At 45.3% G+C, this 23,980-nt stretch overlaps 1 protein-coding gene across 5 annotated transcripts; it reads left to right on the forward strand.

Moving 5' to 3' along the window:
• The first annotated feature begins 1,800 nt into the window (after positions 1-1,800).
• On the forward strand, positions 1,801-15,273 carry Rgr (retinal G protein coupled receptor). 5 transcript variants are annotated; one of them, XM_035452182.1, is made up of 7 exons: positions 1,801-1,879; positions 3,685-3,841; positions 4,691-4,816; positions 8,035-8,184; positions 9,564-9,681; positions 14,479-14,592; positions 15,142-15,273. In XM_035452182.1, the coding sequence occupies exons 1-7, from the start codon at positions 1,801-1,803 to the stop codon at positions 15,271-15,273; spliced, it is 876 nt and encodes a 291-aa protein (XP_035308073.1). The 5 variants fall into 5 exon arrangements, with proteins under 5 accessions (XP_035308073.1, XP_027245229.1, XP_035308072.1 ...); XM_027389428.2 differs by having other exon boundaries at positions 4,691-4,812; positions 8,031-8,184; XM_035452181.1 differs by having other exon boundaries at positions 3,685-3,826; positions 4,664-4,816.
• The last annotated feature ends 8,707 nt before the right edge of the window (positions 15,274-23,980 follow it).

Here is a 23,980-nt window from a genome sequence, read left to right on the forward strand (position 1 = left end):
GATTAATACACTGTTGGAGTGTAACCAAATAAACTCCTTCCTGTCCAAGCTGCTTGGTCATGGTGTTTTGTTGCAGCAACAGTGACCCTAAGCCAGACCCCAGTGCATATACATACAGTGCCTAGCTCCATGCCAAGCCTATTCAGATAGTATCAGCTTCCAAAAAAAAAAATGGTGCTTCTCATATCTTCTCTTCACATCTATTCAGTAGCATTTTCTCAGTGCTAGAACAGTACCTGTCACTCTCCTCCAGAAATCAAAGACTTCCTGGCCTGCTGCCACACCCAGACTGCACTTTCCTCTTGCTTGGACTTCATTTAGTTGACTCTGTACTTTATTCCTTTCCTTGCCCCTTCTCTTCTTTCCTCATGTCCTTAGTAATCTTGTGGGCATGGGAAGACAGTCCCAGCAAGTTGGAAGTCAGAAAAGAGTAGGGAAGGCCCTGGAGGATATAGCTGGAACTTCAGGTTCTAGGAGTCATTAAGTTCAGACTTAAGTAGGTATTGACAGGAGGGAAGGTTTGGGGCCTGGATGTTATCAGAGTAGAATGAATTGCTCTGAAGAGGGAATCAGAAGGTGCCAGTGGGAAGCACCAGGGCCTGCATGATGGAGGGCAAGAGTTGCTGCAGCTCCACCACCACTCACTACATGGCCCTGGGCCGATTCTAACTCACTTATCTCCAATTTCCTTATCTAAAATGGATGGGTACAGGCATTTCATTCATGTTTTTTTTTTTTTTTTTTTTGAGTCTTCTGATAATCGTCCACTAGTGTGGTCACTAACTCCAGTAGACAAGAGTTGTTTTGCTAGTAGCCCTATGGGACTTGGTTTCTTCATCTGAAGATTAGTTGTTTCTTAGATCATTGTTTTCTGATGTGGCTTTCAGAATGGGCCAGTGTACAACTTGTACCAAGACCTTGTATGTAGAAGCCAAAGTTCTCAGTAATTCCTGGGGCACTATGAAAACTGTGTGAGCCATCCTTCACTCTGGGAGGTATTCCATGCTTGCCTATCTCAAAGACTGTGTGGGAGGCAGGAAGTGAAGCCCCAAAGTCTAAATCCACAGTGGATTCAAAGCAGCACTTAACTAGGAAAAGGCATGGAGCATAAAGGACGAAATTGAATAGATAATGACCCAATGGCTGCAGCACAGCTCATATAGCCAGGAATGGCAGACTCGGAACCAGGATCTGAAGGTCTGGTCCCAGTCAACATTTGTTTTATGACAGTATGTGACGTCAAAAGCCTCACCCTTCACCCAGTGCTTGTCTGCATATGTCCATGATCCTGTTAACAGACACACGTGCGTGCGTGCACACTCACACACATACACCACACACACACACACACATGTGCACACATGCGCATGCACATGAACCCACAGACACTCAGCTTGTCAGCAACTGTGCATGTAGAAGGACCTGGCTACTATCCAGTTCTCAGGGACAGCTGCAGCTCAAATCCTTTCTTCCACTCCCCTCCCGTGGTTATGCAACCCTTTCCCAATTCAGCTTTCAGTCACACACCATTTGGATCCTAGACCTTAATCCTGCTAGTGGGCTGAAATGAACAAGGCAGGGCTCATTCCAGTCCACAAAGCCTGCACTGTCCTTCTCCTGAATGATTCCTTCTATGTGAGCCAAGAGGGAGACTTAGAAGGGTGAGAGAAAAAAAAAGTGCTCTAAATCCCCTGTAATAACCTCCGTGTGGCAGCAGGTGGGTGGGGTGGCCCTTTAAAAAGGAGGAGCCTGCTTTCAGAGAGCCAGAAAAGAGGTGACCAACAAGGAGGAAGTCCAAGGATGGCTGCAACCAGGGCCCTGCCTGCTGGGTTTGGGGAACTCGAGGTGCTGGCTATGGGGACAGTGCTGCTGATGGAAGGTGAGCCAAGCAAGACCTTGGGTGGAGCGAGGACCCAGTGTTCCCGGAACCCACGCCACAGCTGTGGAGTAGGCACATCGTCTTGGCTGCCTCTCCTCTGTGTCTGGATCCAGGGATTATTCTTGTGACAGCCCCCTTGGGATATAGCATGCTGCATAGAAGCCAGGAGAAAGAAGCCAGGCAGGGGTCGAAGAGGGGGACACTTGGATAGGAGATACCTGCTCAGGAGGTAACTGGACCAGGACAAGGCTTTTCCTGTCCCTCAAGCCAAGAAAAAATGTAATCCACTCCCCAGAAATTTTGCTAAGACTCTCATGTAAGACCAGGCCCTCAGAAGTCTCCAGAAATCAACAGCTTAGCCGCCTGCTCTCTATGGGATATTACCAAGTCTTTTCAGCTCTCTAACCCTCAGAGCCTAGTCATTATAAATGATTGTCTGCCGAGGCTAAGTTGAATCATTAGTATAAAATCATGGTATAAATAGACATGCAGGGATTTAAGTTGATTATTTCCCGGCCATTTCTGCCTTGATCTACCACTACTTCTACCAGGTCTGTTCCTACAACCAAAGGTTTTTCTCCAACAGCAGCTACTTAGACCCAGGAGACACCTGCCTCAAGCTAGAATCACCCCGATGCTCAGTGAGTACACAAATAGAATCCTCCTTGAAGCCAGGCTGACAGTGTACAGTCTTCAAACCAGACCCAGAAGGGTAATCTGTTCATCCTTTTACATGGTGAAGACTGACAATGGGGAGGGAGTGACAGCCACTAGGACTGTCCTGCAGATCCTGGATACCATTGAGCAAGCTCCATTTTCTGGGAACCCTGTGGCTTAGCCTGCTTTCTGGTCCTCTATTATGCTGGGACATTTTCCTTTATGTCTATTTATGCTTCTCTCTCTTCCTGGAATTCTTTCCCATGAGCTGTCCTCCATAATTTTAAAGGAAAAAAGCCTTCCCTCTCCATATCCCCCTTTTCTAGTGAGAGCAGGATGTAACTGAGGGTGTAACCTGGGTCATTCTGCAAGCTAGATAAGTTCTCTACCACTAAGTTATATCCTAGATTTTTTACATTTTAGCTTTGAGGTAGGGCTATGTAGGTTGCCATTGGACTTGTAATTCTCCTGCCTCAGCTTCTTCAACATAGTGCCCAACAGGCCCAGCTTCTTGAGACAAGAAGTTAAGGTTAAAGTTCAAGGAATAGCAAGGGAGTGACCAAGCTGAAATTGAAGGTCAGGTCTGCTGTTAAAGAACCCCTCCTGCAGTACTGCAGTTTCACCTTGCTATCTGGTGTCCTGGGTCACACTGGTCTCTAAGTTGGGTCCTCTTCTCCAGGTCCCACCTACCATGACATTGTCCCACAGCCCTTGAAGAAGGCGTTTTTTTGAAATCTGAAAGATGAGAAACTGTCCCTATAGTTGCTACTTCCTAACAGCACTTATCTAACATCTCTGAGCCATGGAGAGGATACTGAATGAACAACGTGCTCGCCAGGGTGCCTGGTGCCCACTTGTTCAGCTCTTGTCAGTGACTGATTATCACAGCAGGAGCCACACTGAGCTGTGTGGTCTTCTTGAATGTCTTCCTGTTCAATTGTTAGTAGGTAGTGAACAGGAAGAATCACAGCTTTTACTGCCTGAGTGTCATCCCACCAGAGTAGCATTTGAAAAGCTGTGCTGAGAGGATGCTGGGGTGAAATCTATGAGGTCACTGAAACTCCATCAACCCCAGACCCTGCTTCTGATACCCACATGGGCCTCACCTCCGTGCAAGCTTCAATACCAGGCCTTACCCTTCCTTTCAGCGCTCTCTGGCCTCAGCCTCAATGGCCTGACCATCTTCTCTTTCTGCAAGACTCCAGATCTGCGGACTCCCAGCAACCTGCTGGTACTGAGCCTGGCCCTGGCAGATAGTGGGATCAGCCTGAATGCCCTTGTTGCAGCTGTGTCCAGCCTCTTCCGGTACCAGCCCCATCCCCTTCCACAGGCTCTGGGGTCTTGCTCGGAACTTCACCTTGGGATCATGGGCAAGCAGACCAGAACCTTTCTTTCTACCTATAGAAAACTGTCCCAAGGTCAGAGGTTAGGCCAGCTGAATTAAGTTAAACTCAAATTCCTGATTATTGATGAAGATATAGCCAATGTCTGGAATGCAGAGGTTGCTCAGACCTGACCAAAGAGACAGTGGGCTGGAGGGACTCAGAGCCTAAGCCCTGTCCTCTAGCCTTGAGTCCTTGCTTCACCATTTCCAGTCCTGGGATACTTCTGTCAGTTACATTTTACAACCTAATTCATATGTGTTATTGGATGTGCTGGTTAAATTATTTACAAGTAGTTTGAGCTAATACTCCCTGGTAGGCCCTAAATAAGTGTTTGTTACAGCCAACAGGATGTAGACCAGAGTCTAATACCTCATGTGGACACCAGGGTCTTGTCATGTGGCCTGCAAAGCTGTCTTGGAGCCTGAATCAGTAGGAATTCCTTCTCTAACAATGAAACAGCCCTTCTTCCTCTGCTTCACCATGGGGATGAGAATTCAGAGAGTGGGGGTTTACCCTCTAGCTTTGCCTTCATGTGTTGTGGTACCCTGGATAAGTAATTTTTTTCATTGTCTGTTTGGAGGCATATGACCATTCAGAAAGACCCTTTGGCCCACTGGTGGTTCATTAGCCCACTGATCTAAACCCCAAGGCCCCAGTTCCATCATGGGAAGATCAGGGACAACATCCAGGAACCTTCCAGGTTCGCCTCGGCTGTGTGGGGGGTGGTAAGGATGAAGGGAAGGGTTACTGTGCTCACTGTTTCCCACAGGCGCTGGCCATATGGTTCAGAGGGCTGCCAGGCTCATGGTTTCCAGGGTTTTGCAACCGCACTGGCCAGCATCTGTGGCAGTGCAGCCATTTCCTGGGGTCGCTACCACCACTACTGCACCCGTAAGTCTCTGGGCCCCCTGACTGTAGGGACACTCCCGAGTACATGAAGATAAAAGATAGGGCAGGGTGGACAGTATTCAATTCAGCTCAGTGTTTTCCAAACAAGAGAGTGTGGGTGGGCAGATGGGTACCTGCACACAACATGTGGTCATTTACTTCAGAAAAAGAGGGAGAAAGAGGGTGGACAAGCCTGCTTGGAGATGCACATTAGAAAGACAGTCTGCCATTGCTACATCCTTGGTGAAGCAAGGTTTTGAACCTTGGTTTCCTTCTCTGCAAGGTTATTTAAAAAAACAATCTCAGAGGTTCGTTTTGAAAATCAAATGAGATCATGGACATAGAAAATGTTCAGGCAGTCAGGTAAATTTGGGGGACAGAAGGAGGGTGAATGTGTGTGTATGTTGGGAGCAGGAGCAGGGTCTGGGTGTTTGCACCCTGCCACTTCATAGGTGTATGGCAGAGTCACACAAAGGTGAATCCAGGTCTAAATTACCAAGCCTCATTATTAGATTTTGTTTTCAGTGTGCCAACTGCTCTGTGGTTGCTTGTCATTTTCTTGTTTGTTTGATTTCGTTTTGAGGCAGAGTCCCATGTATCCCAAGGTGGCTCCAGACTCCTAAAGTGCTGGGATTACAAGTATATGCACTTCCATGCATGGCTCATGCAGTGCTAGGCTGCTTCCTAGCACTGCATGAGCATGCCAGGTAAGCATGGTACTAATGAGCTATGTCCCTAACCATTGCTTGGTATTGTTTTCTTAACAAATAAATTACTTTTAAAAATGTCAGATTTTTCTTGTAGTTCCATATGTTTTGTTTTAGTTCATTAGTTTTGTTTTATGACAGTCTCATGCAGCTCAGGCTGGTCTTGCACCCGTTGAAGTCAGGATGACTTTGAATTCTGGTCCTCCTGTCTCCATTACTCAAGTACTACGTATTACAAGTGTGTATTGCTATGCCCTGCCAAGTTCTCTTTAAACTTAGTTTAGGATATGGTTATATAGCTGAATTGGTAGGTTCATTGCTTAGCATCTACAAGGCCTTGGTTGTAGCCCCCAACACCACAAAAACCCGGCATGGTGGTGCATGTCTATAATGCCAGCACTTTGTTGGGGGCAGAGGCAGGAGGATGAAGGAGTTCAGGGTCATTTTCAACTACTTTGTTGAAACCTAAGCTACACAAAGCCTTGTCTCAAAACAAAAAAAAGCAAAATAAAATACTAATTTTTATTCTTCTTAATGTCTTATTCTGAATGGTATCTGTGAAATCACAGGTTTAATATACTTAAATTTCAGTACATGTTAAAACACACAGCATTAATCACCACCAGAGAGAGTCACATAAACATACTTTGAGAAACTGTGTTCCAACTGACCTAGACAGAAAACCTCCAGTGTGCAGTGTAAGAAACAAAGGCATAGGGAAGACAAGCAACTAGCCCTGTGTCACTTGCCCTGTAAACAGAGTCAGGGCTGGCATTGAGTATGGTCAGGATGTCTCCAGAGGTTGTTGTTCCCCTTCTCAACTGAGTCCATGTCTAGGATGGTGGATTTTATCAGCGTGAAGACCCCCACATTCATGGCCCCTCCAGGCATCAGGAGCCTCTCTCTGGGTGGAAAAGTGTCTGATTTTTATTCTGAGTGATGATGGGTTAGCCTTTCCTGTCAATATGGCCTTAGGAACACCGCTTTTACTGCTTCCATCCTACTGCCTGTTCCAAATATCCCCAGGATCATCACAACACACACACACACACATACACACACACACACACTGCACATACATACATACACACATGCAGACATGCATGCATACACACACGGAGGGAGGGAGGGAAGGAAAGAGACAGAGATAGAGACAGAGACAGAGACAGAGAGAGGAGTCTTCTCTGGTAGTCACGAAAAGCTCTGTGTCTGCAGTTAACCTCCAGTCCCCCCAGGCCTTCACATCAAATCCCTTCCTGCTCTGGAGGGTGTAGCAGAGCACCCTGAAGATAGGGACTAGACAGGAGGAAGGCCAGGCTCTCTGCTCCATTACTAGGTGGCAGTGAACACTCTATCTTGGAAATAGTTTTCATGCAAAAAGGCTTTTGCCACACATAGGCCAAGCTGGATATTAATTCCCATGCTCTCTGTTGGAGTAGAGGGTGCCTTAGTGGGCCTAGACTACTATAAAAAAACATCAGAGTGTAGATGGCTCAAACAATAGAACTTCATTTCTCTTAAGTCTGAGATCAGTGAGCCAGCATGTCCTGTCTTGGGGCAGTCCCTCTTTGCAGATGTTCACCAAACTATTCACAAGGTCATTGATCTCATGTCTTTTCCTATAAGAATATGACAGTTGTGGAGCACACTGCAGCCTGGAAAGATCCACACTAACGGCACACTAATCTCACCCAGGGCCTTGCACTTCATGATTGATGATCTCCCAAAGTCTGCCATCACAATGGAAATTGTAGGTCCAGTGCTTGAATTTGAGGACACAGCCTATCTTAGCAGGGAAGCACATTCAACAAAAGTCCACATGAAGTGACAGCAAGAGAGGCTAGGTGTTGGGTGACAGGAGTTGTAGACCTGCTCTTCTTTGCTGGCTCAAACCTATCTGGAGTCCTGCCTTCTGCCCTGGGGTCAAAAGGGATCAACAAATAATCCACAGACAGTGAGGACACCTGGGACAGATGTGCTGAAGCCAGGGTGGTCAACGAGGCTGCAGAAGACAGGGAACAGGACCACAGGGTGTCAGTCAGGCTGGATCACACCACATCCTAAGAGACTGTCCGTCGGTACAATAGCTTCTGCCAGCAGCAATGAGATCAAAACCAGGTCCCAAAGCTTTTGTAGAGCGTCTTGGAAGCAGACACCCTGCCTCTCCACAAGCTCCCACCTCTACCCGAACTACTGCATATGGCTCTTCTTTAAAGCTTGGCTTTGGGAGACACATCTGTCCTGTCTTCACTCCCTCCTTCATCCTCTCTGTTCTCTGAAGATGATTTAGGACACATGAGGAGGCCACCTCTGCCCATGATCTCTTTTGCTTACTATAGTCTTCGAAGACTGGGAGCTTTATCATGCTCATTGTGGAGAAAACTGAGGCTCAAAGATACCCATGCTGTTACTACTGGACTAGGGATGTGGGGACACTCTGCAGCTACAAAATCCGTTCTTCTTCATGCAGTCAAACTGTCTCTGTACAACATATCTCTCTTCTATCTCACACAGGTAGACAGTTGGCATGGAACACGGCCATCCCTCTGGTGCTGTTTGTGTGGCTATCATCTGCCTTCTGGGCATCCCTGCCCCTGATGGGCTGGGGCCACTATGACTATGAGCCTTTGGGAACATGCTGTACATTGGACTATTCTAGAGGTGACAGGTGAGGTGGAAGTTGTAGCTTTGAGGCACCCTTTCATGGGGAACTTGACTTTAATCTTTTGTGAGAAGGATATTTCAGCTGAAAACTAAACTGGAACAATGTTAACATTTGAGGAAATCCAAAGGAGAGTTTACACAGTAGGTGGTTGGTCTGTAACTACCATAGGGCCCCACTACTCTTTGGCCCTCTTCAGCAAAAGGGAGTTGTCTTGGCTCAGGATTCATTGATTTTGGGAGATACCCATGTCTTAGATCAACATATCCAAAGCACATAAGGGCTTTGCATTAATGGGGACCTCCCAACAGGGAGATAGATTTTCCATCTTCTCTCAGCAACTACTGTGGGCCAATCCCTGACAAGACAGGACAGAATGCATGCACCATCCACAGCCATCTGTGTGGCTCCATGAAGAAAGACCTTAGAAAACCCTTCAGGGGTCAATCTGGGGACTATTCACATGGCTTCCAGCACCATGCCTTCTACCTCTCCCATTTCCTGTTTCCAGAACAGTCACATGGCATTCATGTTTTACAGACAATGCAGACTCATGAAGTATTTGTCCCTGATAATAGGCTTCTCGGATGAAACTAACCTGTGTGCTTACATGGTCCCAATGTCCTTCCAAACATCACCCAACAAGGATCCCTCATACTTCTTCTTGGTGAACAACTAAAATGTATCCCTTGACTAGCATCCCCCTCATGAAATCAGGATCTGCCTCCTGGCAACTCCTACTTGTCCCTGGTCATCCTCACATCTCCTCTGGGCCTGCACTGAGACCACAGGTTCTTTTTTCATCCCTTTAATGAGTTTTCATTGTTCATTTTTTGAGACACAATCTCACTCTCAGAATGGCCTGGAATTCACTCTATAGTGCAGACTGGCAGTGAACTTATAGCAACCTTCTTGCCTTGGCTTCCCATGTGTGAGTCACCACACCCATCCCCTTCATTGATTTCTTAAAGACAATATCCAGTCTCTGTCATCCATAGGTTATTTTCAAATCCTTATGCAAGGCAAGAGATTATTCCCTTGCATATTTTTTTTCCTCTTGGCCCACTGATGCCCCCAGGATTTAGTGAACATATTTCCCAAATTAAGAATCCCATCTATCCTCAGCTACTAAATAAGACAGCAAGACTATACATTTGAGCTTGAAGGAATCCTTTCTTCATCTCAGCTCCTGGCTCCCAAAGTCAGGCTTCAGGATGAACTATGGCTCCTGCCTAAAGAGGAGAGGTCAGCTGGGTACAGGAGAGGCTACTCTGAGTGCTTGTCTAAGATGGGATGACACCCATCACTGTCCAGCACAGATGCTGGTGAGCCTGGGCTGCTGGCATCCTGGAGTTGACCTCTGTTTCTCTACCCTCTACCTGTAGAAATTTCATCAGTTTCCTCTTCACCATGGCATTTTTCAACTTCCTTATTCCCCTTTTCATCACACTCACTTCATACCGACTCATGGAACACAAACTCTCCAGGAGTGGTCATCTCCAGGTAAGAAGCCAGCTCCTGCAGCAGCAGGAGGCTCTTGATCCTCTTGGAGACTCTGGAAACAAGCATGACATGGCAGAAGTCAGTGTTTTCTGTGTTTGCAAAAATCCTGAGAAAATCCAGTTCAAATAGAGAATATGTTGTTAGAAATAGAAAATGCTTCCCTGTTGCTCAGATTTCCAAAGCTTAGGCAGCAAGGGCCAGAACAAGCCAGATTTACCCAGGCCTTGCAATCCTGAGATCCAAGCTCCTACATTACATCATGCATGCTGGTACACTCCAGTCTCCCTAGGGATTGGAGGCTTGGCACCAAATTGCAGGACTCTTCAAATGCTGCTTTTTAAATTGCTTTGAGATGTTTAATTTAATCACAGTCACAGGCTATTACCCACCCCATAAAACCACACCTGCAAGGACATTTGTCCAAGAAAAATGAGGCTTTAAAATAGGACCTCCTGGCCATTTCAGAATTTCTATATTAAAATTCCCCTGCTAGAGATTTTCATTTGACTATGTTATCTAAAAAATTAACAAATGAGTCATAACAAGCAACAAAGGCTGTTTTTAATAAAAGCAAATATTGATATTATAGATATTATATGTATTTTCACTTAATCTTTGTGAGTCTTTTCTGATGCATGAAAGCTTTATCACAGACTGGGTTGAGGTGCAGAGAAGGTAGCTAAATGACTCACCAAATGCCACACATTTAGTAATAGCAGAGATGAATCAAAACCCAGACCTGGAACAGCTCAAGTTTAGTGCACAAAGATATTTTTTATTAAGACAGTCTGTCACTTAAATTTATTACTATGAATTAGGAAACAACATTATAAATTACATTAATCTGTGGATCTAGCTAAAAGGTTGAGTGCTGTACTGGAACTGCCAAGAATCCTGGCTCCTGCCTTGGAGGCCAGAGCACCACCTCCTAGGTTCTATTTCACATTGCTCACCTCAACATTAAAAAATATATATTAATATTTTAGAATTTCATACAATGTATTTTTTACCATATTCAACCCATATTCCTTCCCATAAGTACTCTCATGTCCATCCCTACTTCCTTCATCCCCCGCTTCGCTTCATGTCCTCTTTCTAAATAACTAAATCCACCAGCCCTAATTTGTGTTGTTCATATATTCACATACACAGGGCCAACCACTGCAGAATGATCAGTCAACCTGAGTCCACACCCTTGAAAGTCATCAACTGTCCATAGTGTCTCAGTTAGGGGTGGAGCTCATGAACATTCCCACTCCATGCTAGAATGTTGACTGACTTGATCTTGTGCAGACAGCCATAGCTTTTGTGTGTTCATGAGTGCAGCAGTCATGTCATGCCATGAAAATACTGTTAGTGCTATCCTCCCTGAGCCCAGGTTTTAACAGTCTGTGCCCCATCTTCCTGTATAGCTCCAGAGCTGGTGTGTGTGTGTGTGTGTGTGTGTGTGTGTGATATAGATAGCTGAGCACTCCATTGATACATATTCTCTGCACTTGGACCAATTATGAGTATCTGTGTTAACCACCATCCATTGCAGAAACAAACAAACACAAACACCTCTCTAGTAAGGACTGAGAGGTGTACCAATGTTTGGGTATAGAAATACACATTTAGGAGGTAGTTTGATACTACATATGTATAGCAGAATAATAGTTGTAGGTTCACCCCCAGGGCCTATAAGCTCTTCAACCATGGGTTCTAGACTGGATTTTCAGTACCATGCATGCATATATTTCCTCTTGTGCAATGATCCTTAAATACAATCAGAAAGTGATTGGTTACTTCTGTAACTTTTTTGCCATTATTGTGCCCACAACCATATCTTGCCATGCCAGTCATTACTGTAATTCACAGGGTTCACAGCTGGGTAAGAGTGTTAATGACTTTCGTTCCAGCTGCCTACCTATGAAAGTTAACCAGCATGGAGCAGTGGCTTAGGTAATACCTACTTGATATCCCTGTGTATGGTGACCAACATGTATGACATCTTTATCATTAGAGTCTTGCTATCAAGTTATTGTGGGTAACTAAGAGCAAGGACAATTAATGAGGCTAAGAAAATGGAGTCAGAAATAGATTGATAACAGGTAGTTTATTAAAGAATAGTACTCACCCAAGGGAGCCAGTGACCAGGTTTGCACCAGAGAAGGAGGGACCCACAAGATGTTCCCTAGTCAGCTCAGCCTGGTGAAAGAGAGAAAAGGGCTTGTATGTGTGCCTTCCTCCTACTTAAACCCTTATTATGTCACTCTGACCGTGCCCAATCGGGCATGGGCGTGATCAGCATGTATGGAGAAACTGTAGGGTTTCTCCATACAGACAATAGCTTGTATTGTTTGGGGGAATCTCCAGGACACCTATGAACAACTCAAGGGGCTATCTCACACCTAGAACTGGGCTTTTCATTTGGCAAGTGATGGCCTCTGGGAGGAGCATAATCTCCTGTGTTGATTAAAGCCTCTTATCCAAACCAGGCAGTGGTGGTACACATCTTCAATCCTAGCACTTGGGAGGTAGAGGCAGGTGGATCTCTGTGAGTTTGAGACCAGCCTCTGGTCTACAGAGTGAGTTCCAGGACAAGTTCCAAAGCTATACAGAAAAACCCTGTCTTGAAAAACAAAACAACAACAACAACAAAGTTTGTTATCTGAATGAAGTTTAAAAATAGTAGATTTCCATTTGGTTTGTTCAAACATCTTTAGTGTTAGTAAACCAGACACCCCAATTATACTCACAAAGCTCTCCCCACTTGTTTCCTCCTTATCTTTCTCCCCTTTCCCTTCATATCATTGATGTAATATTATACCCCATCCCTTTTATCTTTCTCTTCGCCTCATCAATGGCCCTTTCCAATTCCCTATATTCTACAGAAACTCCAAATTCAACACACAAATACAAAGATGTGATGCTAAGATTCACATATAAGTGGATCACATATGTGATGCTTGTCTTTCTAGGTCTGGGTCTCACTCAGTATGTTTTCCAGTACCACCTATTTACCTGTAAATTTCATTTTTCTTCAAAGCTGAATACAATTTCATTGTCTATTATTATCCATTTTCATTGTCCATTCATCAGTTGATAGACTTCTAGGCTATTTCCATGTCCTAGAAATTGTGAATAAAACAGCTATGGACATAGATAAGTATGTATCTCTGTAGGAAGTAGAGTCCTTGGGTATATACCCAAGAGTGAAATTATTAGGTCATACAACAGATTTATTTCCAGTTATCTGAGGAACCAACACACTGGTTTCCATAGTGACTGCATCAATTTGCACTTCTCTAACAATGAATGTCGTTACTATTTTAAAAAAAAATATATTGAGAGGCAAAGGCAGACTAATGTCTGTGATCTCAAGGCCACCCTGGTCTACATGGACATACGCACATGGAGATCAGAGAACAACTTGCTGGATTCAGTTCTCTCCTTCCACCATGTGGGTCCCAGGGGGTGGAGTCAGATTGTTGAGTCTGGATGTAAGTGCCTTTGTCTACTCAGCCATTTCACTGGCCCTCACCGCAACTTTGATCTGTATACATGAAGTCTTCATGTTTATTGGGAGTTACATCAGTCAGAAGTCCACCACCACAATTTCCTCATCTTTCTGGTTGGTTCTGAGTCATCAGCTCTGCTTGCACAAACATTGGTCACTACCCACAGGCCCAAGGACCAGAGCAAAGCTGGGGGCTTCTAGAGATAGAGCTGTCTACCACTGAGATGCTGATTTCCCTCCTAGCCTCAACTTCCTCCAGGAGACCCTCCATCAGTCTTAAGTACATGTTTCTCTCCAGAAGAAGGATAATTCACAAGGAAAAATGCTTCCTGGCTCACATTTGAGGAGCTTCAGGGGAAGGAGACCATGTGTCTGTGAAAATGAAAAGCTGATGTTTACTGCCTTCCTCTGTCATTCTCCACTTTAGTCTTTGAGAAGAATCTCTCATTGAACCTGGAGTTTGCTGCTTGGCTAGACTGGGTAATATGTGAGCCCCACATACCTTTCTTGTCTCTACCTCCCAGTGTTGGGATTGCAGGCATGTCCCACTACATGTCACTTTTTATGTAGATGCTGGAATCCTATTTAGTCCTCATGGTTGTGCAGCAAGAATTCTACCCACTGAGCTATATTACCAGGGTCACTGCTCAACATACTTTCAAATGTGTCCTCCTCCAATTAAATCTCCTTTGTTAAAGAGTGATATGTCAATGAAACAGTTGCACCCAAATCCTCATGTCTCAGAGTTCGTGGAGAGAAAGACATTTTTAACTCATCCTGAAATTAGATATCAAGTCTCTAGCATTCTGTGGCTCCAGGAGAACCTCTAGCATCAAAACCTTCCCTGCCAGCCCACTCACTGGTTATACTGATATGGTGAAAAATTTGAGTCCAGACACACTGATCTCAAGAAGTGGCTGCAGCTGCTGATAGGGAGGTCATTCTAGGCCTTAGGGGAGCTCAGTCCTGGGTACCTCACGTATACTGCCACAGAGTCAGAGATTCCTGCTGAAAAGCAAAGATCTGAAAAGAAGCTCATCTATCCTGCCCCAGTCCCTACCTCCAAGCAACCTAGCAATATTAGACCATTTAAAAGACAAGGAAACTGAGGCCAGGTGAGCTTAAATAACAGGCTTACATCTACATAGCCTTTCAAACCAATGAGCTCATGTGCTGCCAAGATCTGCTGCTGATTCAATCCCTTCCTAGAGCCCAACCTGTGCTAGCACCCCTGCCTCTGCAAGGCTGTGCCCACCTAGAGTGAACAGATGTTTCTTCTGATTTTTTTTTCTCCCTAGGTGAACACCACTCTACCAGGCAGGATGCTGCTGCTGGGCTGGGGCCCCTATGCCCTCCTGTACCTATATGCAGCCATCGCAGATGTGAGCTTCATCTCTCCCAAACTACAGATGGTACAGAGTCCTCAAAGCCCAAAGAATCCTCTACACCATCACATCAGTCTGTCTCGCTGTACCAAGCCTTCTGGTTTTCGGCTAACTCACTCACTTGTCCCTTCTTTCCTTCCTTTCTTCCTTCCTTCCTTCCTTCCTTCCTTCCTTCCTTCCTTCCTTCCTTCCTTCCATCCGTCCTTCCTTCCTTCCTTCCCCCCTCTTTCTTTCTTCCTATCTCCTCCCTCTTTTCAAAGTGCAGCAAATATTTTTGTTCCACACCCCTCCACCCTTGGACCACACTGAGATGATAGAGTGTGCATGTGCTCTGATAGTGCAGGGGCTGTGATTGACACCCAGGTTGGGAGCAGGTGTGTTGAGCTTGGATAGAATGTGATAGGGAGTTCTGTGACATTCTATGAACCGTAGACATCCACCAGGAAAGGCTCAGAGACTGAAGAATCAAGCTGGGGACAAATGATTGGCAGGTGCAAGGGGGACGAGTCACCAAGTGGGACTGGGAGTGAAGTAGAGGTTTCAAAGCATCTTTCGTGGCCTTTCCCAACACAACAGGTGCCTGCTCTCATTGCTAAAGCCATGCCCACAATCAATGCCATCAACTACGCCTTGCACAGTGAGATGGTCTATAGAGGAATCTGGCAATGCCTATCGCCACAGAAGAGCAAGCAGAATCGAATCCAGTGAGATTCTTCAAGGGCCTGATCACAGTCAAGCCTACCTCTACAAGTCTGGGTTGAGCCCCTGGCCAAGAAGATGATCTAGCATACTTCTCAGCAGCTCCAGAGCCATGCCTGACACTTATCCACCAACCCCAGAGCCCTGTTGAGTCTAACATTAAGCTGGACCCAAGAATTCAGATACTAAGTTCTGTGGAAGGAGTAATTACTGGTCACAGCCCTCTCTCTACACACAGACTAAGAAGCCCTGGAAAAGTAACTCTCTCCAACCTCTAATCTGAATCCAGAGTAAAGATGCCATTATGAACTAACAAGGATGCTGTATGGTTGAATAAGCTAATACATACTCACCAAGCACATACAATGTTTACTGAAACAGAACTACTCATATGAGCCTTGACCATGTCCTATACGAACCCAGTCTTACTATAAAAGGAGACAAAGACCTGGGATTTATTTTGGGGAACTCATCAGAGGCTTCCAGCCTCAAATAACATTTTCTAAATTGTAATGGCATCGGTGAATTGTTCTACCCCTTGCTCCATGTCCCTTCTTGTGAAATGAGATGATAGTAAAGATGGTTTGACCCTACAGATTGAAGCAGAACACTCAGGTTATGTACTTCCCAAGTCAGCCACCAGCCCAGCATTCAAAATGAGCCCTTGCTTGTATGAGATTTGGATTAAAGATTGCTTTAATTGTTTTGGAACAAATGCCAATATTTAAAAAATTAAAGCAATTATTTAATCATCCAGATGTCAAGAGATGTGGACTCACAGCTCTGTCTTCCTCTCCACAGTGACAGTTTTCAGAGCTCAGGGTAACTCTGTCTTTTGCCCAGAACACATATGGTCCTGTTACAGTTCATATGTTTCCTGCAGAGCCCAGGTGCCTCTGGGTTTGTGACACTCATGGAGGGCCCCGAGTCACCTTTAGATGTACACCTGTATCTTCTATAGAGTGAGCAATTCAGGATCAAGATATAGTAGGTGTAAAAAAAAAAAAAGATATAGTAGGTGTGTAGCCCTGTGTGAGACCTGCTGTCCCAGAGGAAAGGGGATGATGGACAGGGTGATGGAGGCCATACTGGAAGTCTAATGCTGGAAGGAGCAGATGGCCCAGGCTCCATGAGAGACAGAAAGCACATCCCAGGAAGCCAAGAGTCTATATAGGCCAGTTCCTAGGATTGGGGTGGTCATGAGAACTTGGATCTGTTCCTGGTTTCTCCAGATGCAGAAAATCAGGTCACATATACACAACCCAGAAGAAGCTGGAAGAAAACAGAGTCCTGTAGCCAAGTGTGGTGGCGCACACCTTTGAACCCAGCACCTGGGAGGCAGAGGCAGGCAGATCTCTGTGAGTTTGAGGTCAGCCTGTTCTAAAGAACAATTTCCAGGATAGCCAGGACAAGACAGAGAAAGGTTGTCTCGAAAAACCAAAGCAAACAAATAAAAACAGAATCCTGATTGGTCATTTTGCAGAGCCAAGTGAGGGCAGGAGAATGGAAGCAGGCTTCCCACAGCACCCTTTTCTGGATTATGTTCTGAGCCAGGTGCTATGCAGACAAGATGACACTTGACCACACTCCAGGTCATACAAAGGATGCCTGGCCTAGGCTCTGGATAGAGAGTGAAGCAGGGAAATCTCAGCATCTCAGCTGGGCTTGCACATGAGTGGAGAAGGTGACCAGGAAGTGATGTGGTCCAGGCCTGAGATGCTGAACTGCCCACTTTTCATACCCTGAGTAACTCTGTTGGGGATCCATCTTTTCTTCCAGCATTATAGACATTTTCCAAATCTCTGGATTCTCACAAGACATAAAATAGACAAAGGGATCTTCATCCTTGTCCCTTCTTAGGCAGAGATGGGAAGAAGGCAGGCTGGCCAGACTGTGGCCAGGAAAATTTTGCGCATTGGCCTATGGCCTCCTGGAGAAAGAGGATTGTGCTGAAGTATCATCCTGCTGACCCAGGCTTGGAGAAGATGGGAAATGGTGAAACAGGACCTTGTGGAAATAATGAAAGCCATCCACTTCTGAGTCCCCAACCTACCCAAACCCTCAAATCTCTCATGTAAGAACTTTAGAGTGTCTCTCCATCTTTAGGCACTTTTAGGATCTTGAGCTGTCTCTGGGTCAGGAAAGGCCAAGGAAGAATGCAGCTAGATAATACTTGAGACCCACCTTCCAGTAGGCCTTTGGCATAGCCCCTAAGCTTGGATGGAAATAAAAAAGTGCCCATGCCAGCACTTGGCCAAGATTGACTGAAGCCAGAGTACAAATCCCAAATACCTGGAGCTTCTTCGCCTCATTTTGTTTTGTCGCACTTTCCCATGGCCTTTAAGCACCACCAAGTTCCTACATTGAGTCAGTACCACTCTTAGACTCAGAAAATCATGCTCAAAGAAAGAGGTTATCTGCCGTTATAGAATGCTCATTTCCTGGCCTGTAGCCTGGGAAGACTCTCTTTCCACTTCTCCTACAAGTGCCTATGACATAATTGATGATACTTTCTTGGGGACTCCTGGATCTCTTTCTTCCATCCATTCATATGTGCCCTTAATGTCACCTAACAGCACAGTGTCCTGCTCCCTGCATGAAAGCACAAACAATGGTGTGCTTGAAGGATACACCAACAAGGTGCCTTGGCTCACACTACCATCCCTGGCTTAACCATGCTCTATGAAAGTTCTTGTACCCTCAGAGAACTGAGGCCTTATCACAGCAAGGAGAAGAAGGGCAAAGACAGAAGGCCCATAGCCTGATAAGTCAGGAAAGAAGCCTGAAGACAAGAGACTGTGTGCTAGAACCTCAGCCACAGAACCCAAGGACTCAGGCCATCACTTATTTCCTGCAGAGCCTGCCTAAAGTTCTCTTCCAGTCTCATTGGCCTTAGCACACTTTGCTCCACTAAATTACAGTGCTACTAATGCACAGGCCTCTGGGACGAACTCAGAAAGCAGACAGACTCCTGGAGCCAGAAGAGCCCCAGGCAGAACACTGCCAGCAGCACTTCCATCTTTGTAAGCCAGCATCCACATAACCCTGTGACCCTGTCTCTGTCTTTAGCTCTTGTTCATCTCTTCTCTCACATATATTTAATCAACAGCTGTTGTGTGTCACACACACACACACACACACACACACACACACACACACACACACACACAGAGTGAATGGTGGAATGAGCCTGTGCCAGGGTCCTTCCCTGTCACCTCAGGAAGATTTTGGTTACACTCTACCATGGCATTTGCAAGTGAAAAATGAGGATTCACATTGCTCATAAGTCAAAGTAGAAGTTATTGAACAATAGCATCCATGTAAGTGCAATTAGACATAATGATAATAGGGGTTATAAAGACAACACTGGCATTTGATCCAGATTCTCTTCAAGTCCTTACCATAGAACCAGACCATTTTCTCACTCCATTTGAAGTAGTAAGTATATACTCTGAGATTCACAGTCAACACAGTACAAGTCTGCATTTCAAAGGAATTCCAATGCATTTCCACTTTAAGTCCTATTCCGGATTTTAAAAATGTAGAAGTTTAACCATAAAATCTATATGCCACAGTGATTTCTGAATTTTCCTTTAAAGGGTAGTCCAGTTATGAAAGAGTCTCCATACATGCACTCATGCCATGACCAGTGTCTGTCTCTGCTGCCCTCCTGTTGAGTGGCCGTGGGGACAACCCTCTTTCCATGTGTTTTCTGTCTTCTTGATCTCAATGGATTCTGGTCAGGCCAGAGGGGTCTGAGACTATGAAAAATCTCTTCCTCAGCCAAAATGTTTGGGATGAGCTCAGTTATCTACCAACTTAAAACAAAACAAACAAACAAACTAATCAACCACCACCAACGACAAAAATCAAACCACCCTGGATGTAAAGTCTCGAAGGAAGTGAGGTGACATGAGAGTGGCACCCTAATGCCACGAAATGGCCCTTTTATAAAAGAGGCAGCACAGAGCCTGGACTCTGGCTACAGCAAGGAGGTCTGTGTGAGCACACAGTGAACGGCTGCATCTCCAAAGCACAGGCCCCACCAGACACCACCTCTAGCAGAAACTTGACTTCAGATTTCTAGCCTCAGGACCCAGGGAAGAGATGCATGTATGCTATATGAGCCCCTGCGCCTATGAGATTTTGTTACAGTGCCTCAAGCAAGCAAATAGTGTTCAATCAAAGCTCATTTAAAATTGATTAATAGCAGAGGCAAATAAGAGCTTGGAATGAGGACCCTGGAATGCCCAGACCACTCATACAAAATTTTAGCTTGTATGATATCCTTCTATTTTAAAATGTGGGGCCAAGCATGGTGTCACACACCTTTCATTCCAGCACATACGCATATATTCTTTAGGCCAAGCCTCAAAATATACATTTACAATATGAGATATGAAATTTGCCTCCTAAGATCTCTTCAGATTCAGAGTTATTATGCTTAGTGTATTTTAACTAACAAATATAAGTCTAGTAGAAGACCTTCCCTGACCCATACCATCTTGCTGGGAAACATTGCTCTTCCTGCCTTGCCAAATAGATGTGAGCTATAGTCACAAATAAACCAGTAATTTGTCTTTAAAGTATCATACTGTTTTCCCTGTAACAGACCACAAAACAGTTTTTCAGGAGAGTTAAGAGGCTCTGCATCCAAATGCTTATCAAAAACAGCTTCAATTATATGCATTCATATTTCTTCTTAAAGGTGAAAGAGATACTGAATTTTTCCACATATGTAGTTATTTATAACTCAGTAGCAAGGAAATTGGCCTGATTTTCACACACACACACACACACACACACACACACACACACACACACCTGGTCCTCCTGCCACCACACACAGTTTATGCTGTGCTGGGGATCAAATCCAGGGATTCAGGCCTGCTAGGTAAGGGCTCTATCAACTGAGCTACACCCTCAGCTTTCTTACACATTGTTGTTGTGAAATTGAGAGGTCTTTTTCTGTTTTCCCAATTAAAAAGATTCTTGGTCAGTTTATTCAAGTATAAGTTCACTCTCCTTGGGCAAATGCCTGATTACCGTGTCTCCTATCAGAGTAAACGCTGAAGCTGTCAGTATTGTCTTATGAGCTAATTAAAGAGAGGAAAACAAGCAAAGCTCTTATATGTAGGAATCCGCCCAGGGTCGGTGAAGGTGTGCAATGGCTAGATGATGCCACAAGGTGGCAGTGCTCTCTTGACGATGACTTAGTCTTGGGCCATCTGCCGGGTTGGTGTCATTAGCCTCTGAGTTCCCAGGCCAGGATGCAAGATCTTTTTGCAGTTTCTTTTGGCTGCTCTAGGTACTGAAGCCTGATGTCCGGCTTTTTCTCATTGGGTGACCTTAAGATCCTGTTTCTCTCTGTGAAGGAAAGAGAATTATACATATATTGACTGGCGGGGCTGCAGATAGCTCCTTTTCACTGCCTACAAAGTTATCATGGAAAGTCAGGTGTGAAACTTAAGAGTCCTCCCACACAGGACAGGGATGAGGCTGGGCGACTCAGGGTCTGGTCTTGGTCTAACTGGACAGTTGGGACAGTCCCTGGACTTCTCTGGTTTTCAAATCTCTTGTGAAAGCAAGTGATGGTCATAGCACCGGATGCTGAGATTACATGTGGACACACAAAGTAAACTATAGAGTGCTGGGCTGGAGGGAACTCCCGGTATAGCTCCTGGAGAAGCAGCTTGTGCACAAGCGCACTGCGTGCCATTTATTAAGGCTGAGCAATGTTTCCAAAGAAACAAGAGCTGGGAAACTTCTGGATGAAAACCAAAGGCGAAATCCCTGAATCTTATCTCTCCTGTCAGTCATGGCCACTCGTCGATTCTTTCACAAGCTGTTCCTTGGCCCAAACGCCACACACCTGTTCTTCCCCCTGCCCATCCGGCTCTCTTGATAATGGCCTCCATTGTCTCCTTGGGCCCAGCTGCTCTTCCCCCGACAGCTGTTGGTCACCAGCGACAGCGTCTCCATTCTAGGTAGGAGGTAGGGCAGCAGCTTGGAAAGCACTTAGAATCCAGTGGGAAGACCTGGGCAGGAATCCAAGTTTTGCCACTTAGTCAACATGACAGTCTCTGGTAGGCTCTCTGGGCTTCTTCTAGGCCCCTTGGTAAAATACCTCATGACACCCAGTTTTAGCTGAAGTGGTTTAGCAAGAATTCTCCCATCCTCAGTGTCTGATAATTGAGCAGGTTATCCTCCACCACCTCCAGGGAATGTCTCACCTAGGTCCTGTTCAGGTGGTGATAACAGCTTACATCTTGAGGGTCGCCTAAAGACTCACGCGAGTTTGGGAGTGGGTCTGAGGCCTGTGCTGTTATTAGGGGGTGGGTGGGAAATTTGAGAGTAGGGTCCTAATGGGAAAGTTTGGACCACTGGGAGCCTTCTCTTAAAGGGAACAGTTGAATTCTCACACCCCTCTTTTCTCACCCCTTAGCCATAAGGTAACAGCTTTTCTGCCATGTGTCCCCCAGCATGATGGCTGTCTGGCATAGGACCCAAAGCACTCATGGGGTAAGACCCCCAGAACTCAGAGTCATGGCAAAACTTCCCTCTTTATAAGTTGATTACCCCAGGTATCGTTCCAGTAACAGGTGGCTGGTTAACACAGTCATTTCAGCCAGCACCCACCCCTGGTGCTTCTCTTGGCCACTTTCTACTCACTGTCCATCTCCTTCACTACGAGTTCTCACTTGCCCACGCTGTTTTATGTTGACTCCATCTCCCTCCCCACTGTATCTCCTGGCAAATGGTACATATTTCCAAAGTGATGATCTTAAATAACATCTTCTTCCCTAACCACACTTTAAGACAGCTACAGAGTCATTTCCCTTTAACAAATGCAGGACAAAGTTAGAGAGGATCTGTAGCACATGCACAAAAATGGACTCCTTGAAGTTGTATAATTTCACAATGCTTGGGCCACAGTGGGTACTTAGTGAGTACTAGCTTTTCTCCATCTGGTCCTTCTCTGAGGCCTTGGGCTACCCTCTGAATTTCATAGGTTGCTCAAGAAAAGAGCAGGCAGCAGAGTTATGACAGCTGAGCGACAATTGCATGCAACATGAATCCCATTTACAAGCTGATTTAACTCCCACAAAATCCTCAACGCCTAATCCCTCCCCCCTTGTCTGCACATTTGAATTGCTTAGGGTCTGGAGACTCAAAAGGTAGCCCCTGGACCAGGCAAGTCAATCTCACCAGGGGGGACAGATGTGGTTCACTTACATCTCCTAAATCTGATTTGAATTTTAAACAAGAGTCAAGGGAGTTTGTGTGTGCTTTAAAACCTGAGTGGACCCACAGCACTGTGCAGCCTGCAAATGTCTGGCTCATTCCACAGAGAATCTGATATAGCAGTTTTCTTTATTAAATTATTTTTGATGATTTCACACACATATAAGGTATGTGTAAAATTACATGTAATGTATTTTGGATGTTTTCACCCTCGTCCTCTCTCACTCCCCTCCCACTCTGACTGAACCCCTCCTTCTTTCCTTACTTGCATGTCTTTGGTCTGTTTGTTGACCCACTGAGTTTATTAAGGGTTGCCTGCATGAGAATGGGTGTGCTGTGGGCTTATTTACCAGAGCATATGCAATTCAGCAGCTATGGTCCTAAAGAAAATGACTCTCCTCTTTCCCATCAGATGTTGACTGTTGTAAGCTCCCAGGGAAATGGAGTCCTTCCTCATCCAAGATGATATGTCCTGGCTGTGCCATCATATACAGGTCTTGTGAGGGTAACCACAACTAGATGCAGTGGTTTTAAAGGACTGAACTGGTGTGGGACTTCTCAAGCAGTTCAGGGAATCTAATATGCAAATAGGATTGAAAACCACTAAAATTGGATGTTAAGGACCCTCCCACTTCATGGAGTATGAGCTATCACTGTGAGGTCACTGCGAGTTACCTCTGAGGCCACCTTTACCATGGTGTATGTGTGTGTATCCAATGAACAATTTCTCTAGACTTTCATTTCCTCTTTGTTCATCCCCATTTGTCCTGTGGCCTACTTCCATCCTTCTCTTACTAATTTCTAAAGTTTCAAAGATCATATAAGCAAGAAGCTGCCTCTGTCCAAGGCTTTCTGCTTTATCATCATGTTATTATTTAGAAGCTAAGGCTAGGTCTTGTAATGGAGATTGTCAGGCATGAGAGGACACAAATACTGCTGTATGTTGCATCACAAATGGGAACCATGACTTCTGACTTCTGTCTCAGAGATTTTCAGACGCCAGTGCAGGCAAATGTAGTCCAGAGTGGTCAAGAGCAGCAAATTACACTGTAAGGTGCCCAGGAATCTCCTGGGTTCCTATTGGGGGAGTGTCTCTCTTAGGGTTTCTATTGCTTCAATGAAAACACCATGACCAAAAAGCAAGCTGTAGAAGAAAGAGTTTATTTGGCTTACATTTCTGCACTGCTGTTCATGATGGCAAGAAGTCAGGACAGGAATTCAAACAGGACAGAATTCTGGAGGTGGGAGCTGATGCAGAAGCCATGGAGGGACACTGCTTACTGACTTGCTGCCTTTGGCTTGCTCAGCCTGGCTTTCTTGTAGACCCCAGGACCACCTGACCAGAGATGGTACCACCCACCATGGGCTGGGCTCTCCCCCAGTGATCACTAGATGAGAAAATGCCTTACAGCTAGATATTGTGAAGGCATCCTTCTTCTGATAACTCTAACTTGTGTCAAGTTAACACACA

This window comes from Cricetulus griseus (assembly GCF_003668045.3).
Source record: "Cricetulus griseus strain 17A/GY chromosome 1 unlocalized genomic scaffold, alternate assembly CriGri-PICRH-1.0 chr1_1, whole genome shotgun sequence".
Classification (NCBI taxonomy): domain Eukaryota; kingdom Metazoa; phylum Chordata; class Mammalia; order Rodentia; family Cricetidae; genus Cricetulus; species Cricetulus griseus.

Coding starts and splice junctions, on each gene's coding strand:
- Rgr (XM_035452181.1), top strand. CDS start 1,801: ATGGCTGCAACCAGGGCCCTGCCTGCTGGGTTTGGGGAACTCGAGGTG. Junction 8,185..9,563: donor GACTATTCTAGAGGTGACAG/GTGAGGTGGAAG, acceptor CTCTACCTGTAG/AAATTTCATCAGTTTCCTCT. Junction 9,682..14,478: donor CCAGGAGTGGTCATCTCCAG/GTAAGAAGCCAG, acceptor TTTTCTCCCTAG/GTGAACACCACTCTACCAGG.